The sequence below is a fragment of the Bufo bufo genome, chromosome 9 (genome assembly GCF_905171765.1).
Source record: "Bufo bufo chromosome 9, aBufBuf1.1, whole genome shotgun sequence".
NCBI classification, from domain to species: Eukaryota; Metazoa; Chordata; class Amphibia; order Anura; family Bufonidae; genus Bufo; species Bufo bufo.
The window spans coordinates 118614294-118634098 of record NC_053397.1 but is presented as its reverse complement, the minus strand read 5'-3'; the positions used below and the strand labels follow the sequence as shown (position 1 = coordinate 118634098).

General features: G+C 47.7%; 1 protein-coding gene across 2 annotated transcripts in view; it reads right to left on the bottom strand.

The window, feature by feature from the left end:
* FOXRED2 (FAD dependent oxidoreductase domain containing 2) overlaps positions 1-7956 on the bottom strand; it is a 692701-nt gene extending 684745 nt beyond the window's left edge. Inside the window, exon 1 of one of the 2 annotated variants that reach the window (XM_040407426.1) lies at positions 7902-7956. In XM_040407426.1, coding sequence (XP_040263360.1) covers positions 7902-7951 — 50 coding nt within the window. In that variant the 5' untranslated portion in view covers positions 7952-7956. The remainder of the gene's footprint in view (positions 1-7901) is intronic. The other variant, XM_040407427.1, reaches the window with a different exon arrangement.
* Positions 7957-19805: the final 11849 nt, after the last annotated feature.

Sequence of the window (19805 nt, the reverse complement as noted above, 5' to 3'; positions counted from 1 at the left end):
TAAGAAACAGAGATATTGCGATATTGCCATTTCTTAATTACTGTGGTATTTTATGACGTTGCGCCCGCTTCTGACACCACGCAGGGCCGGCGCTTCCATAGAGGTAAGGGGGGCAATTGCCCCCGGGCCCCCGAGTCCTTAGGGGCCCCCCCCCGCGCCGGCCCGCAACTAACTTTAGGCAGGCAGGACAGTCAGTGTCACACGGAGATGAGCGCTTCCATTGTGGAAGCGCTTGTCACGACCATGGTTATGGTCGTGACTCCTGGATACCCATGCAGTTGCCTGTGGTTTGGTTTTATTGTCAACCACATGGTGAGGGCTGCTTGTATGTTGCCTCACGTGTGGTTGCCGCTGGCAACATGATTGTATTTGGCAGTATAGCAGCCTGAGCTGTTGCTAGACAGCTTGCTGTCAAGTGCATGCGGTTACACCTGGCAACCTCTCTTTGTATGTGTGCACTTTCCCGGTTTGTTGTGCGCGAGGTTTTGTATGTGTGCATTGTGACACTTTTCGTCACTTGCAGTTGTCCGTGGCAACGTGTGGGGTTGTGTACATGTGGTGGCAGTGTCTCGGCCTTCTGGCTGTTTCCCAGGACTTGGTTGCCAAGCATGTCGTTGCCGGCGGTAACAGCTGCAGTTTTAGAGTTGTTTGTACACTTCCCCTTTAAGTGTCTTTCTTCCCTTGCCTGGTGTAGGAAGGGTTAACTCCCTTCTTAGTGTGTGAACACTGGGTGTTTCTGTGTGTGGGTGTGGCTACTTGGGCTATTTAGCTTCCGCTGGATGCCAGTATCTGAGGGGTACTTCAGCCATGGTTAGCTGGAGTCATCCTCCTGGTTATTTACCATCTAGTAAGTCCAGGGCCACCCTGAGGGCTAGTAGGGATCTTAGGTTCCAGAGTATGAGTCCTCCCACCATCAGGGTTGGCTCATACGGCTAGGAGAAAGGATCAGAATTAGGGACGTATTAGGAGGTGACCTGCTCCCTGATTCCTGTCCTGGCCTAGCAGCAACCACCATCTTCTGTCATCGCACGGCTGAGGATTTTCCCCCATCCTCAGCCGTGACAGCGCTCATCTCCAGTCATCTGTATCGCCGTCCTCAGGAGAGCGATACAGATGGCTGTGCGGCAGGGGAGGGAAAGGTATGTCCCTTTCCCTTCCTCTGATAGGCTGCCGGCCTAGTGCCTGCAGCCTATCAGAGGCCGGTGCAGGCGGCGCGATGACATCATCGAGCCGCCTGAGCCCTGAGCCGTACACATCGCGGGACACAGGCCGGAAGAGGCTGCATCGCATCGCTGCCAAGGAGGTAAGTATAAGTGTTTTTTTCTTTTTCTTTTTTTCTGTACAATACTGGTGGCTAGTGGCACATGATAGGGTGGCCCTATGGCTAGTGGCACATGATAGGGTGGCCCTATGGCTAGTGGCACATGATAGGGGGGCCCTATGGCTAGTGGCACATGATAGGGGGGCCCTATGGCTAGTGGCACATGATAGGGGGGCCCTATGGCTAGTGGCACATGATAGGGGGAGCCCTATGGCTACTGGCACATGATAGGGGGGCCCTATGGCTACTGGCACATGATAGGGGGGCCCTATGGCTACTGGCACATGATAGGAGGGGGCCGCCTATGGCTACTGGCATATGATAGGGGGGGCCGCCTATGGCTACTGGCACATGATAGGGGGGGGTGCCGCCTATGGCTACTGGAACATGATAGGGGGGGCCGCCTATGGCTACTGGCACATGTTGATGGGGGGCTCAGGCTACTGGCATATGACAGGGGGGCCCTATGGCTACTAGCACATGATAGGGGGGGCCGCCTATGGCTACTGGCACATGATAGGGGGGGCCGCCTATGGCTACTGGCACATGATAGGGGGGGGCGCCTATGGCTACTGGCACATGATAGGGGAGGCCGCCTATGGCTACTGACACATGATAGGGGAGGGGGGCCGCCTATGGCTACTGGCACATGTTGATGGGGGGCTCAGGCTACTGGCACATGATAGGGGGGCCCTATCGCTACTGGCACATGATAGGGTGGCCCTATGGCTACTGGCACATGATAGGGGGGGCCGCCTATGGCAACTGGCACATGTTGATGGGGGGCTCAGGCTACTGGCACATGATTGGGGGGCATCTACGAGGGCACATTTTACTGGCACATTATTGGGGGACATCTATGGGGGCACTTCTTACTGGCATATTATTGGTGGCACTATAGGGGCATCTACTGAGGCCACAAAGAACGGTTATTTTATATGGGGGCTCTGTATAGAGGCATTTTATACTGCGACACATTGTGGTGGGCACTATGGGGAAGGGGAGAGAGGACTACTATAGGGTCATCTACGGGGGCACTGAGAAGGGTATTTTATGCTTATGGGGGACACTGAGGGCATCTACTGGCGCACTATATATCGGGCATTTTATACTGGTACATTATGGAGGCACTAGGGGGGAGAGGAGCACTATGGGGGCATTTACTGGGGTCACTATATAGGGGTATTTTATACTGGCACATTATGGGGGCACTATGGGGACATTAGCTCAACTGGGGGCATTACAAGGGGGTATTTTTTGTCACATTATAAGGAGAATTATTTCTACTGGGGGGGCATTATGGTGGGCGTTATTACTCCCCCATGGTATGACCCCCTAGTAGCAGCACCAGCCTCTCCCTGCTCTGGTATTCCTCTGCCCCTTCTCCAAATTCTTATTCTAAAATATTTCTCATTAGGATAAAGCACAACATCAGCTCCGCCGAGCCCCCGGCCAAAGTGTTAAAGTGGTGTCCGAGATCCCCAAGGGCCAAGCCAAGTAACTGTAAGTTTTTTTATATGAAATATGTTTATGTTATACACATATAGCATACACTGTGCCCCACAATGTACAGTATACCTCTACACTGTGCCCCAAAATATACAGTTTCTTCTGTAAAAGTCATCAAGTGTCATGGGGAAGGGGGGGGCCTTGATGTTTTTGCCCCAGGGCCCCATTTCACCTAGAACCGGCACTGCAACCACGTAGGCCTCAGTCTGCTATGCCTAAAGCCTATGAGGCAGTAAAATGGAGCAGGCGGTCGCGATGACATTATCAAAACCTTCTTTGCCGGGTCACACACAGCATGATGACGTAGGCATGTGACCACGTCATCACGCGACCGTGACCCAGTCATTGCGACTGCCTGTGCCAGGAAGCATCAAATAAGGCCTGTGGCCTGAAGACAGAAGAAGCCTGTGCCCTAAAGACAGAAAAAGCCTGTGGCCTGCAGGTGAGTATATTTGTTATGTTTGTTATTTTAAACAGATCTATGTATGGCACTACTGAGGGAAATACCTGGTGGTGGGAGGAAGAGCAATATATATTGGGGTCATTATACTAGAGAGGGAGACCATTATATATCGGGGCATTATACTACAGTGGGGGATCATTATATATTGGGGTCATCATACTTGAGGGGGAGACCATTATATATGGGAGCATTATACTAGAGAGTGGGAGAGCATTATATATAGTGGCATTATACTGGAGAGAGGGCATTAAATAAATGGGGGCACTATAGGGGTACCTTAATGCCCTATATGGGCAAATATTTGGGGCACTGTGGGGGCATTATTATTGGGCACAATATTAGGGTGGCCCTATGGCTAGTGGCACATGATAGGGGGGCCCTATGGCTAGTGGCACATGATAGGGGGGCCCTATGGCTAGTGGCACATGATAGGGGGGCCCTATGGCTAGTGGCACATGATAGGGGGAGCCCTATGGCTACTGGCACATGATAGGGGGGCCCTATGGCTACTGGCACATGATAGGGGGGCCCTATGGCTACTGGCACATGATAGGAGGGGGCCGCCTATGGCTACTGGCATATGATAGGGGGGGCCGCCTATGGCTACTGGCACATGATAGGGGGGGGTGCCGCCTATGGCTACTGGAACATGATAGGGGGGGCCGCCTATGGCTACTGGCACATGTTGATGGGGGGCTCAGGCTACTGGCATATGACAGGGGGGCCCTATGGCTACTAGCACATGATAGGGGGGGCCGCCTATGGCTACTGGCACATGATAGGGGGGGCCGCCTATGGCTACTGGCACATGATAGGGGGGGGGGGCGCCTATGGCTACTGGCACATGATAGGGGAGGCCGCCTATGGCTACTGACACATGATAGGGGAGGGGGGCCGCCTATGGCTACTGGCACATGTTGATGGGGGGCTCAGGCTACTGGCACATGATAGGGGGGCCCTATGGCTACTGGCACATGATAGGGGGGGCCGCCTATGGCTACTGGCACATGTTGATGGGGGGCTCAGGCTACTGGCATATGACAGGGGGGCCCTATGGCTACTAGCACATGATAGGGGGGGCCGCCTATGGCTACTGGCACATGATGGGGGGGGCCGCCTATGGCTACTGGCACATGATAGGGGGGGGGGGCGCCTATGGCTACTAGCACATGATAGGGGGGGCCGCCTATGGCTACTGGCACATGATAGGGGGGGCCGCCTATGGCTACTGGCACATGATAGGGGGGGGGGCGCCTATGGCTACTGGCACATGATAGGGGAGGCCGCCTATGGCTACTGACACATGATAGGGGAGGGGGGCCGCCTATGGCTACTGGCACATGTTGATGGGGGGCTCAGGCTACTGGCACATGATAGGGTGGCCCTATGGCTACTGGCACATGATAGGGGGGGCCGCCTATGGCAACTGGCACATGTTGATGGGGGGCTCAGGCTACTGGCACATGATTGGGGGGCATCTACGAGGGCACATTTTACTGGCACATTATTGGGGGACATCTATGGGGGCACTTCTTACTGGCATATTATTGGTGGCACTATAGGGGCATCTACTGAGGCCACAAAGAACGGTTATTTTATATGGGGGCTCTGTATAGAGGCATTTTATACTGCGACACATTGTGGTGGGCACTATGGGGAAGGGGAGAGAGGACTACTATAGGGTCATCTACGGGGGCACTGAGAAGGGGTATTTTATGCTTATGGGGGACACTGAGGGCATCTACTGGCGCACTATATATCGGGCATTTTATACTGGTACATTATGGAGGCACTAGGGGGGAGAGGAGCACTATGGGGGCATTTACTGGGGTCACTATATAGGGGTATTTTATACTGGCACATTATGGGGGCACTATGGGGACATTAGCTCAACTGGGGGCATTACAAGGGGGTATTTTTTGTCACATTATAAGGAGAATTATTTCTACTGGGGGGGCATTATGGTGGGCGTTATTACTCCCCCATGGTATGACCCCCTAGTAGCAGCACCAGCCTCTCCCTGCTCTGGTATTCCTCTGCCCCTTCTCCAAATTCTTATTCTAAAATATTTCTCATTAGGATAAAGCACAACATCAGCTCCGCCGAGCCCCCGGCCAAAGTGTTAAAGTGGTGTCCGAGATCCCCAAGGGCCAAGCCAAGTAACTGTAAGTTTTCATATGAAATATGTTTATGTTATACACATATAGCATACACTGTGCCCCACAATGTACAGTATACCTCTACACTGTGCCCCAAAATATACAGTTTCTTCTGTAAAAGTCATCAAGTGTCATGGGGAAGGGGGGGCCTTATTGTTTTTGCCCCAGGGCCCCATTTCACCTAGAACCGGCACTGCAACCACGTAGGCCTCAGTCTGCTATGCCTAAAGCCTATGAGGCAGTAAAATGGAGCAGGCGGTCGCGATGACATTATCAAAACCTTCTTTGCCGGGTCACACACAGCATGATGACGTAGGCATGTGACCACGTCATCACGCGACCGTGACCCAGTCATTGCGACTGCCTGTGCCAGGAAGCATCAAATAAGGCCTGTGGCCTGAAGACAGAAGAAGCCTGTGCCCTAAAGACAGAAAAAGCCTGTGGCCTGCAGGTGAGTATATTTGTTATGTTTGTTATTTTAAACAGATCTATGTATGGCACTACTGAGGGAAATACCTGGTGGTGGGAGGAAGAGCAATATATATTGGGGTCATTATACTAGAGAGGGAGACCATTATATATCGGGGCATTATACTACAGTGGGGGATCATTATATATTGGGGTCATCATACTTGAGGGGGAGACCATTATATATGGGAGCATTATACTAGAGAGTGGGAGAGCATTATATATAGTGGCATTATACTGGAGAGAGGGCATTAAATAAATGGGGGCACTATAGGGGTACCTTAATGCCCTATATGGGCAAATATTTGGGGCACTGTGGGGGCATTATTATTGGGCACAATATGGGGGGGACACTACTACTACTAATGGGGTTACTATTGGGGGTACTGAAGGTGGCACTATTACTATTGAGGGCAGTCTGTGAGTTATTGGGGGGGACTATTTGTATGGCACTATTATCTCTGCAGTATAGTGTTTGGGGGCATTGAGGAGAACAGCAGGTAGCAGTAGGATGATGATTTTGGGGCTCTAGGAGGGGGGGAGGATGATGGAAAGTGAGTAATCTAAGATGTCTGTGTACCAAATTGTGAAAAAAAAAGATGTGGTTGGAAGAAATCATCATGGCGTTCTGATCTCCAAATGGAGAAGATGAGTAAAGAGAACATCTACCTCAAAAGACACATCACTGGATGTAAGAGGAATGTGGGGCTGTATTACCCTGTATGTTTAGCAGCATCGTATTTAATGTCCACCCAGATATGTCTTTAAGGCCGTGTGAACACTACCGTATTTTCGGTCTGCATCAATTGAAGTGAAAATAAAAAATCTCTTTTTTTTGCGCTCCATCCTCTTTCACCTAGAAAATGCCTAGAGGTGGGAAGGAGGTGTTTAAATGACTCAGTGGGATTGTGGCTGATAGCAGGGGCTGCCTGCTGCTTCATGCTCAGTCTAACTGCTGTTCTACATAGCAGTGCTGGTTTGAAAGAAGGGGTGACATTTCTTCTCTCTTCAGCTCCCACTTCCGCTCGCCCCCAACATGCTGTAAATTAGGCTTTAAAGAGGACCTTTCACCTGGAAAAACATTGTGAACTAAGTATCCTGACATATACAGCCGCGCCCAGGGATCTCACTGCACTTACTATTATCCCTGGGCGCCGCTCCGTTCTCCCATTATATCCTCCGGTATCTTCGCTCAGTAGGTTATAGTAGGCGGAGACTTAGGACTCTTGGTTATAGTAGGCGGAGTCTGCCCTTGTTCTGCTGGGCGTCTCCTCCTCCCAGGCTGTAGCGCTGGCCAATCGCAGCGCAGAGCTCACAGCCTGGGAGTTTTTTTTCTCCCAGGCTGTGAGCTGTGCGCTGCGATTGGCCAGCGCTAAAGCCTAGGAGGAGGAGATGCCCAGCAGAACAAGGGCAGTCTCCTCCTACTATAACCAAGTCCCCGAACATACCGGTGGGCATAACGGGAGAACGGAGCGGCGCCCAGGGATAATAGTAAGTGCAGTGAGATCCCTGGGCGCCGCTGTAAATGTCAGGATAGTTAGTTCACAATGTTTTTCCAGGTGAAAGGTCCTCTTTAATGTCCAGGGAAGCAAAACAGCTTGAGACCTCAAGCAGCTCCCTCCTCACACAATGGAGGCTCAACAGAATCAGTAAAGACAGGTATAATATAACTAATGGTCTGTGACTTAGTGTTGTTTGGGGATGGGAGGTCATTTATATTCTGCACAGCACATGTGCCACTTTCCATCTACCACAGATGGATTCTAAATACTGTATAGTGGGGGTAGGAGAATAGCTAAAGGCTCATGGGCCCTGGTGTAATACTTCAGCTTGAACCCCCCTTCCCTCAGTGCTTTGTAGCAAGGGGCAGGGGTGCAAAATTTAAAAGGCCCCCTCCATGCCAACTTCTCAACCTACCCCCTTTCCTCCAGCCCTACTGTTAAAGACATACTTTGAAAACATTACATAATGCACTACATACCTCTTACATCGAGTGATGTCTCCTCTGATGTAGACGTTCTCTTTCCTCATCTTCTCCATTCAGACCAGACCGCCATGATGATTTATTTCAGCCATCTCTTGTCTCTGCAGAGTTTGAAAAACAGACATATTAGGTTGCTATTTTTTCATCATCCTGCCTCCAGACTGTGCTCTATAATACTACAGTCGTGGCCAAAAGTTTTGAGAATGACACAAATATTAGTTTTCACAAAGTTTGCTGCTAAACTGCTTTTAGATCTTTGTTTCAGTTGTTTCTGTGATGTAGTGAAATATAATTACACGCACTTCATATGTTTCAAAGGCTTTTATCGACAATTACATGACATTTATGCAAAGAGTCAGTATTTGCAGTGTTGGCCCTTCTTTTTCAGGAGCTCTGCAATTCGACTGGGCATGCTCTCAACCAACTTCTGGGCCAATTCCTGACTGATAGCAACCCATTCTTTCATAATCGCTTCTTGGAGTTTGTCAGAATTAGTGGGTTTTTGTTTGTCCACCCGCCTCTTGAGGATTGACCACAAGTTCTCAATGGGATTAAGATCTGGGGAGTTTCCAGGCCATGGACCCAAAATGTCAACATTTTGGTCCCCGAGCCACTTAGTTATCACTTTTGCCTTATGGCAGGGTGCTCCATCGTGCTGGAAAATGCATTGTTCTTCACCAAACTGTTGTTGGATTGTTGGAAGAAGTTGCTGTTGGAGGGTGTTTTGGTACCATTCTTTATTCATGGCTGTGTTTTTGGGCAAAATTGTGAGTGAGCCCACTCCCTTGGATGAGAAGCAACCCCACACATGAATGGTCTCAGGATGCTTTACTGTTGGCATGATACAGGACTAATTGTAACGCTCACCTTTTCTTCTCCGGACAAGCCTTTTTCCTGATGCCCCAAACAATCGGAAAGAGGCTTCATCGGAGAATATGACTTTGCCCCAGTCCTCAGCAGTCCATTCACCATATTTTCTGCAGAAGATCAATCTGTCCCTGATGTTTTTTTTTGGAGAGAAGTGGCTTCTTTGCTGCCCTTCTTGACACCAGGCCATCTTCCAAAAGTCTTCGCCTCACTGTGCGTGCAGATGCGCTCACACCTGCCTGCTGCCATTCCTGAGCAAGCTCTGCACTGGTGGCACTCCGATCCCGCAGCTGAATCCTCTTTAGGAGACGATCCTGGCGCTTGCTGGACTTTCTTGGACGCCCTGAAGCCTTCTTAACAAGAATTGAACCTCTTTCCTTGAAGTTCTTGATGATCCTATAAATTGTTGATTGAGGTGCAATCTTAGTAGCCACAATATCCTTGCCTGTGAAGCCATTTTTATGCAACGCAATGATGGCTGCACGCATTTCTTTGCAGGTCACCATGGTTAACAATGGAAGAACAATTATTTCAAGCAACACCCTCCTTTTAACAGGTCAAGTCTGCCATTTTAATCCAATCAGCCTGACATAATGATCTCCAGCCTTGTGCTCGTCAACATTCTCACCTGAGTTAACAAGACTATTACTGAAATGATCTCAGCAGGTCCTTTAATGACAGCAATGAAATGCAGTGGAAAGTTTTTTGGGGGATTAAGTTAATTTTCATGGCAAGAAGGACTATGCAATTCATCTGATCACTCTTCATAACATTCTGGAGTATATGCAAATTGCTATTATAAAAACTTAAGCAGCAACTTTTCCAATTTCCAATATTTATGTCATTCTCAAAACTTTTGGCCACGACTGTATACTGCAGAAACAGTTCCCCCTGAAAATACTAGTACCACACAGATAGTGCCCCCTTCTATAATTATTGGCACACAGTGCCCTAAAAAACAAATGCACCTAGAAAATAATTGTGTTAGGGCTCGTTCACACGACCGTGCCGTTTTTTGCGGTCCACAAATTGCGGATCTGCAAAACACAGATGGTGCCTGTGTACCTTCTGCAATTTGCAGAACGGAACAGGAGGCCTATTATAGAAATGCATATTCTTGTCCGAAAACATAAGAATAGGAAAGGACTCATAATTTTTGCGGGGACACGGAACGGAGCAACGGATACGGACAGCACACAGAGTACTGTCCGCATCTTTTGCAGACCCATTTAAATGAATGGTTCCTTATACGGACCGTATGCGGAACTCAGAAAACGGCCCGTATACGAAACGCAAAATACGTTCGTGTGAACGAGCCCTTAAGCAGTAGAAAAATAACCCCTTATAACGTGCACAAGTACAAAAAAAAAATACCTTTCACTTTTTTCACATTTTGTTATGGTGCAGAGCAGTCCTGACAATGTCAGAAGATTTGTATCTATGAAACTGGCTGACCTGTTACATGTGCTTGGCAGCTGAAGTTATCTGTGTTGGTCCCATGTTCATATGTGCCTGCATTGCTGAGAAACATTGTGTATTAATTTATGCAAATGAGCCTAGAGGCTTACAGCATTAGGCCCCTTTCAAAAGGGCAAGAATTCCGTGCGGGTGCAATGCGTGAGGTGAACACTTCAATGGGGCTGTTCAGATGAGCAGTGATTTTCACGCATCACTTGTGCATTGCATGAAAATCCCAGAATGTTCTATATTCAGCGTTTTTCACACAACGCAGGCCCCATACAAATGAATGGGGATGCATGAAATCGCATAGCATCCGCAAGCAAGTGCGGATGCAATGCGATTTTCACGCATGGTTGCTAGGAGATGATGTAAGTAAATTGATAAAAGCAAATTTACTGTATTATTTTCCCATATAACATGGTTATAAAGTAAAATAATAGCATTCTTAAAGGGTTTCTATCACTTCGTTTCACATAATTAGCTGTCAGACACTAGCGATCCGCTAGTGTCTGCTCTACCAAACCATCCTAATATAATAGGTTTTGGGGCAGCCGTTTTACTAAAAAAATAACTTATATCGATATGCTAATGAGCCTCTAGGTGCTATGGGGGCGTCATTAGCACCTAGAGGCTCGGTCTACCTTCACAAACTGCCGCCGCCCAGCGCGTCCCTCGAGCCCGCCCATCTCCTCCGGAATGCGATCCTCCCTGTGAACGTATGTATTCAGCGCATGCGCAGTGAATGTCTGACCGCTTCCCTGCTCAGACATCTCCACTGCGCCTGCGCCGATGACGTCATAGTGCTCCGAGGAACAGGCGCAGTGGAGATGTCTGAGCAGGGAAGCGGTCAGACATTCACTGCGCATGCGCCGAATACATACGTTCACAGGGAGGATCGCATTCCGGAGGAGATGGGCGGGCTCGAGGGACGCGCTGGGCGGCGGCAGTTTGTGAAGGTAGACCGAGCCTCTAGGTGCTAATGACGCCCCCATAGCACCTAGAGGCTCATTAGCATATCGATATAAGTTCTTTTTTTAGCAAAACGGCTGCCCCAAAACCTATTATATTAGGATGGTTTGGTAGAGCATACACTAGCGGATCGCTAGTGTCTGACAGCTAATTATGTGAAACGAAGTGATAGAAACCCTTTAATACAGAATGCTTACTAAAATGTGGATTGAGGGGTTAAAAAAAAATGAACTCACCTCATCCTGTTGTTCGCGCAGCCGACATCGTGTTCTTTCTTCTTCTTTCAGGACCTGCCAAAGCACCTTTGATGACGCAATCGTGCTCATCACGTGGTGAGAGCGGTGACGTCAGCGCAGGTACTGCTGAATGATGATAGTAGGATCTTCTATCTTCATTCAGAAGGACCTGCACTGACGTCACCGCTCTCACCACGTGATGAGCACGATTGCGTCATCACAGGTCCTTTGGCAGGTCCTTTAAAAAGAAGAAAAAGAAGATGCCGGCTGCGCGAACAACAGGATGAAGTGAGTTAATTAATTTATTTTTTTAACCCATCAATTCACATTTTAGTAAGCATTCTGTATTAAGAATGCTATTATTTTACTTTATAACCATGTTATAAGGGAAAATAATAAAATCTACAGAACACCTAACAGAAACTCGAACTTCAGTGAAGAAGTCCGGGTTTGGGTCTGGGTATCACACTCTCACGCACGTGCAAAACACATTGCACTCGCGCAGAAAAAACTGAGCAACGCAACGCAATCGCAAAAAAAAAAAGACTGAAATTGAGTACGCACTCGCATGATTTTCCCTGATTGCAGACGCAACGCATCCGGACCTAATCCGGACACACTCGTCTGCAAGGGGCCTTACACCTAGAGGCTCTGTTTTCTCTGCAACTGCCACGCTCTTTCCATTTTAATTGACAGACCCAGGCAGTGAAAACGTCATCATGCCTGGCCCTGTCAATCAACGTAGAAAGGGTGCAGCAGTTGCAGAGCAAGCTGAGGATCTAGGTGTACTGGTAACGTCCTTGTTTCTCCTAGAGGCTCTTTTGCATATATTAAAACATCACTTTTCTCAGCAATTTGGTCACATACGGTATAAACATGGGACCAACACAGATGTACTAAGCACACTTGCAATGGGTCAGCCAGTTTAAGGCTACTTTCACACTAGCGTTCAGAGCACACTAGCGTATGCTCAGACGGATCCGCTCCTATAATGCAGACGTTTGTATCCGTTCAGAACGGATCCGTCTGATGTCTGCACAGACGGATCCGCTCCTATAATGCAGACGTTTGTATCCGTTCAGAACGGATCCGTCTGCATTATAGTTTAAAAAAAAAACTAAGTCTGAAAGTAGCCTGAACGGATCCGTCCAGACTTTACATTGAAAGTCAATGGGGGACGGATCCGTTTGAAGATTGAGCCATATGGTGTCATCTTCAAGCGGATCCGTCCCCATTGACTTCCATTGTAAGGTCGGACGGATCCGCTTGCCTCCGCACGGCCAGGCGGACACACGAACGCTGCAAGCAGTGTTCAGGTGTCCGCTTGCTGAGCGGAGCGGAGGCTGAACGCTGGCAGACTGATGCATTCTGAGCGGATCCGCGTCCACTGAGAATGCATTAGGGCTGGACGGTTGCGTTCGGGGCCGCTTGTGAGACTCTTCAAACGGAGCTCACGAGCGGACACCCGAACGCAGGTGTGAAAGTAGCCTAATAGGTACAAATCTGCTGACTGATGCCCTTGAAACACTAACAGTAGGGAAAAGGGGGCAGTAGAAAGATAAAAAATTGTGATCTAGACTCCTTATCTGCAGTACTACTCATTTATTACCTCATATAAAAGTCCAAGATCATGGTGACAGGCAGGAGCAGCAAAGTGCTATGCTGAGCTCCTGTATGAGCCCGTTTGCTCTGATAGACCTTGTATCATGCCAGGCTATAGCAGAGCACAGCTGGCACATGCAGGCACAACGATGTGTGCTCCTGCCTGTAGAGAGCTCATGGGGCCCCGCAGTGGAATCCATACACCGCTGACATGTCAGTCCTGTACAAGTATATGGATTGCAAAGCACAATAGACACCTGAACTTCATGTGCCTACTTCACATGGGAAAAAAATATAAAGTATATTACAAATATTAATTTTAAGACATTTAGAATAGGTTTTAATAAACTTTATTTGAAAGTTTAGGTAAACTTTAACATTTTCTAAATCTGCATACAGTATGTCATTCAATCGCATTGAAATCTCTTTGGACCACATACCAATTCAACACTCTGAATCCACTTCAGATTCTTTATCTTCATATTTTTTCACAAAATAAGGAGATAACATGGAAAATGGAGGATTATGTAAAAATAGCTATAATTCCTGAATGGCTAATGCATTATTTTGTAAAAACACATTTTGTATTAAACCTAAAAGTCTACACATTACATAATTTTTTTTAACTAAACGCTTATTAAGATTTTTCAATAGACAAATCTCTCTATTTACATGTCATCTGTATCAAGGTTATAACAACTTTACATGTACAAGATTAACCCTTCAGAACATCCTAATCCCTCCCCTCGCCCCCTCCTCAGGTGGTCATTCTTTTCTTTATTCCCTCATGTCATTTATTATAGTATCAAGCCTCCTGTATGTTTTAGTTCAGTAGTGCATTTCAGTTTCCCTAGTGTGCCAGCAATGTCTTCCTTAAAGGGCTTCTGTCACCCCACTAAACTGATATATATTTTTTTGTGTACTTGTAATCCCTATCCTGCGATATTGCTATACCTTATGTTATTAATAATTTTCGTTCAGTAGATTTAGCAAAAAACTTACTTTTATGATATGCTAATTACCTTTCTACCAGCAAGTAGGGCGTCTACTTGCTGGTAGCAGCCGCAGAAAACCGCCCCCTCCTTCTGTTGATTGACAGGGCCAGCCGGGATCTCCTCCTCCGGCCGGCCCTGTAAGCATTTCAAAAATCGCGCGCCTGTGTTAATTTGGCGCAGGCGCTCTGAGATAAGGAGGCTCGGCTCCTCAGCACTCCCTCAGTGCGCCTGCGCCGATAACGTTACCGAAAGAGAAGACGTCATTGGCGCAGGCGCACTGAGGTAGTGCTGAGGAGGCGAGCCTCCTTATCTCAGAGCGCCTGCGCCGAATCAACACAGGCGCGCGATTTTTGAAATGCTGACGGCCAGTCGGAGGAGGAGATCGCAGCTGGCCCTGTCAATCAACAGAAGGAGGGGGCGGTTTTCTGCGGCTGCTACCAGCAAGTAGACGCCCTACTTGCTGGTAGAAAGGTAATTAGCATATCATAAAAGTAAGTTTTTTGCTAAATGTACTGAACGAAAATGATTAATAACATAAGGTATAGCAATATCGCAGGATAGGGATTAGAAGTACACAAAAAAAAAATATCTGTTTAGTGGGGTGACAGAAGCCCTTTAAAGTACCAGGTTGAATCTTTAAAAATAGATATTAGTTTATGAATATCTGTCTCTGACATAAATGCACAAATAAGGCTACTTTCACACTGGCGTTTTGACTTTCCGTTTGTGAGATCCGTTCATGGATCTCACAAGCGGTCCAAAAACGGATCAGTTTTGCCCTAATGCATTCTGAAAGGATAAGGATCCGCTCAGAATGCATCAGTTTGCGTCCGATCAGTCTCCATTCTGCTCTGGAGACGGACAACAAATTGCTGCTTGTAGCGTTTTGGTGTCCGCCTGACGATGCGGAGCAAAAAGGATCCATCCTGACACACAATTGAAGTCAATGGGGACGGATCTGTAATGGCTCTGTCTGAGGTGGATCTGTTGCAATTCATTTTGCTCAACTGAGCATGCTCCATAAATGTCACCACCCGCAGCAAACATGGCAGCCATCTTGGAGATCTCAGCAAACAGGTATGTATAGAAAGTTCTATTTATCTTTCTTTCTCTCTTTCTATCATCTATCTATCTTCCTGGCATTGGGGGCAGATTATGGCACTGGGATGCGGATGGCACACAGGTGTGGAGGTGATAGCAAGGTGGGGGGGAAGATGGCACATAGGTGGGGCTGACTGCAAGTTTGGTGGGAAGGGTCTCAGACGTAGACGATTGCATGCCCACGTACCTAGACTGTGTGACACCTGAAAACCCTATAATAGTGAGGGGACACGACCACCGGCTCCCTGCACTTCATACGGAGGGAGTCAGGGTCACCTAGAATCAAGCCAGCAAGGAAACACAATACATGAAAGGACTTATCTGAACAAGCAGTAGCAGAAGTCTCCAGCAGTGAACACTTCAATCCAGGAAGTAGTATAAACCGCAAAGTGAGGCAGTATGGGAGGGAATATAAAGGAAAGAGGATTAGTCTAAATAGGTGACACCTGGGAGAAGGAAATGAGATGACAAAGTGAAACCAAAACAAAGAACATCATGCAAGAGGTAGAAAAGGACGTCTGTCAGACCTTCTCACAGAAGTGGCGGTGACAGTACCCCTCCCTCTATGGGTGGACTCCAGACACTCAGAACCCACCTTCTCAGGATGAGACCTATGGAAAGCCTTGATAAGACGAGTGGCCTTAATGTCCGCCACTGGGACCCACATCCTCTCCTCAGGACCATAACCCTCCCAATGAACAAGGTATTGGAGAGAACCGCGGATAATGCGAGAATCCACAATCCTAGAGACCTGGAATTCAAGATTACCATCAACAAAAATCGGAGGAGGAGGCAAAGAGGAGGGTACAGTGGGTTGGACATAAGGTTTTAATAGGGACCTATGAAAAACATGGATCTTCCAAGTCTGAGGAAGATCAAGACGAAAGGCAACGGGATTGATGACGGACAAGATCTTGTAAGGCCCAATAAACTTAGGACCCAACTTCCAGGAGGGAACCTTCAGTTTGATATTCTTTGTAGACAACCACACCAGATCCCCCACATTCAGGTCCGGACCAGGCACACGTCTCTTATCCGCCACACGCTTATATCTCTCACTCATCCTCTTCAGATTACCCTGAATCTTTTGCCAAATAAATGACAAAGACGAGGAAAATCTCTCCTCATCAGGTAAACCAGAAGACCCCTCTCCAGAGAATGTCCCAAACTGTGGATGAAACCCATATGCACCAAAAAATGGTGACTTATCAGAGGACTACTGGCGACGGTTATTTAAAGCAAACTCAGCAAGGGACAAAAAAGAATACCAATCCTCCTGATTCTCCGCCACAAAACAGCGCAGATATGTCTCCAGATTCCGATTGACGCGTTCGGTCTGACCATTCGACTGCGGGTGAAAAGCAGAAGAAAATGACAACTGAATACCCAAGCGAGAACAGAAGGCCTTCCTGAATCTGGAAACAAATTGCGTGCACCTATCAGAAACAATGTCTGAAGGAATGCCATGCAATTTAACAATGTAATCAACAAACGCTTGCGTCAACGTCTTAGCATTGGGTAACCCAGGAAAGGGAATGAAATGCGCCATTTTGCTAAAACGGTCCACTACCACCAGAATCACAGTCTTCCCCGAGGAACGAGGTAGGTCCGTAATGAAGTCCATGGACAGATGCGTCCAAGGACGGGAAGAAATGGGTAACGGGAGGAGAGAACCCGATGGCCGTGAATGAGGGACCTTGGCACGAGCGCAGGTCTCGCAGGCTGCCACAAAACCCTCAACCATCTTACGAAGAGCTGGCCACCAGAATGTCCGAGCAATGAGATCTACTGTGGCTCTACTCCCCGGGTGCCCAGCAAGGACCGTATCGTGGTGCTCCTTAAAAACCTTGTGTCGTAAAGCGAGAGGCACAAACAACCTCCCAGGAGGACAAAGATCAGGAGCTTCTGCCTGGGCTACCTGAACCTCTTCCTCCTAATCAGGATAAAGAGCAAAGACGACCACCCATTCAGCCAAAATGGGACCCGGGTCTTCAAAGTTCCCACCTCCCGGAAAACAACGTGACAGGGCATCCGCCTTCACATTTTTAACCCCAGGGCGGAACGTGGCAACAAAATTAAACCTAGAAAAGAACAAAGATCATCTGGCCTGTCTCGGGTTCAGACGCTTGGCTGATTCCAAGTAGGCCAGATTCTTATGGTCGGTAAACACGGTAATAGGGTGTCTGGCTCCCTCTAGCCAATGGCGCCATTCCTCAAAAGCTAATTTGATGGCCAACAACTCCCTATCTCCCACATCGTAATTTCTCTCTGCGGAGGAGAGTTTCCTTGAGAAAAAGGCACACGGTCGCCATTTGGCAGGAGAGGGACCCTGAGATAAGACCGCACCCACACCCACCTCAGAAGCATCCACCTCAACAATAAAAGGTAGAGAGACATCAGGTTGTACCAAAATGGGAGCGGAAGCAAAACTCTCTTTGATACTAGAAAAGGCCTTAAGCGCATCTACCGACCAGTAGGAAAAATCTACCCCCTTTTTAGTCATATCAGTGAGTGGCTTAACAACAGAGAAATAATTCAAAATTAACTTTCTGTAATAATTGGCAAAACCCAAAAACCGCATCAGCGCCTTCTGATTCTCAGGAAGCTCCCAATCAAGCACAGCGTGGACCTTCTCAGGGTCCATGCGAAAACCAGAAGCGGAGAGAAGAAAACCAAGAAATTGAATCTCTGGAACCGCAAACACATTTTTCCAGTTTAGCGTACAATTTATTCTCCCGCAGAATGAGCAATACCTGACATAGGTGGTCCCTATGAGTTTTAAAATCAGGAGAAAAAATCTAAATGTCATCTAGATACACCAGTACAAATTTCCCCATTAAATGATAAAAAATGCTGTTCACAAAATGTTGGAAGACGGCCGGAGCATTCATTAAACCAAAGGGCATAACCAAATTCTCGAAATGACCATCAGGGGTATTGAAGGCCGTCTTCCATTCGTCTCCTTCCCTGACCCTGACTAGGTGGTATGCCCCTTTTAAATCCAACTTAGAAAAAACTTTAGCCCCAACAATCTGGTTAAACAGGTCCGGGATCAGAGGAAGCGGATATGGGTCACGAATTGTGATACAGTTCAGCTCCCTGAAATCCAGACAAGGTCTTAAAGAACCATCTTTTTTCTTAACAAAAAAAAAACAAACAGCGGCAACAGGTGACTTCGAGGGTCGGATGTGTCCCTTTCTCAGGCTCTCAGAGATATAAGTACGCATAGCGACTCTTTCAGGTTGGGAGAGATTGTATAAACGTGATTTTGGCAGCTTGGCGCCTGGGATGAGATTAATAGGGCAATCGTACTCCCGGTGAAGGGGCAGCTCCTGTACACCACTCTCGGAAAACACATCCGAAAATTCAGAGAGAAAAGATGGTACAGTCTTGGTAGAAACCTCTGAAAGAGACGCCGTGAGGCAATTCTCTCTGCAAAAGTCACTCCAACCATTTATTTGCCTTGCTTGCCAATCAATGGTGAGGTTATGTTTAGTGAGCCAAGGTAGCCCCAACACTAGAGGAGTAGGCAATCCGCTTAGGACGAAACATGACATATCCTCAACATGAGCATCACCCACAGTCAAACGGATATTGTGAACTATGCCCTTTAACAATTTTTGAGAAAGTGGAGCGGAATCGATAGCAAAAACAGGTATATCCTTTTCCAAAGTGCATACCTGGAAACCATGTGTTATAGCAAATTGATTATCAATGAGATTGACAGCTGCTCCACTATCTACAAAAATCTCACAAACAATGTTCTTGCTGTCTAGCGCCACCCTGGCAGGTAGGAGAAAACGGGAACTACAAGTAAACAGCAAACCTTCAATTTCCTCATCGACCTTGCCAATAGTAGCAAATGCAAAGTTTTTAGAGGGTTTTTTTCTTTTTGTTTCTTTATTACCCTCAGAAAACTCCCTGAATCTCCTAGAGGGGCAAAAATTAGCCAAATGATTTATACCCCCACAACAGAAACAAACCCTCCTCTGAGAGCTGAATCCTCTACTATCAGAGGCAAGCAAACCCAGCTGCATGGCCTCCTGCTCAGAGGGGATTGAGAGAGACTGAGGACCCTGCGCACTGAATGAGACAGCCCCACTGTCCTTGGACTGAATATGACAGGAAGGAGTAGTCTCCTCTCTCTCTCTAAGACGCCTGTCAATACGAACAGCTAGAGACATGGCAGACTCCAACGAGGCAGGTCTCTCATGAAAATCAAATGCATCTTTCAATCCCTCAGAAAGACCATGGCAAAATTGACTTCGGAGTGCAGCATCGTTCCAACCAGTATCAGCTGACCATCTCCGAAATTCAGAACAATATATCTCTGCGGACTCTTTACCCTGGCATAAAAGACACAGTTTAGATTAAGCCAGAGCAATACGATCCGGGTCATCATATATCTGCCCCAGGGCTACAAAAAATTCATCCACTGTTCGGAGTGGCCGTGCCCCCACCGGCAGCGAAAAGGCCCAAGACTGAGCGTTATCCCTGAGCAGCGAGATGATGATCCCCACCCTCTGCTCTTCATCTCCAGAGGAATGGGGAAGTAGGCGAAAATGGAGTTTGCAAGCCTCTCTAAAGCGAACAAAATTCTCACTGCTCCCGGAGAACGTATCCGGAAGCGAGATCTTAGGCTCGGAACAAACTCCATGAACGCAAGCAGA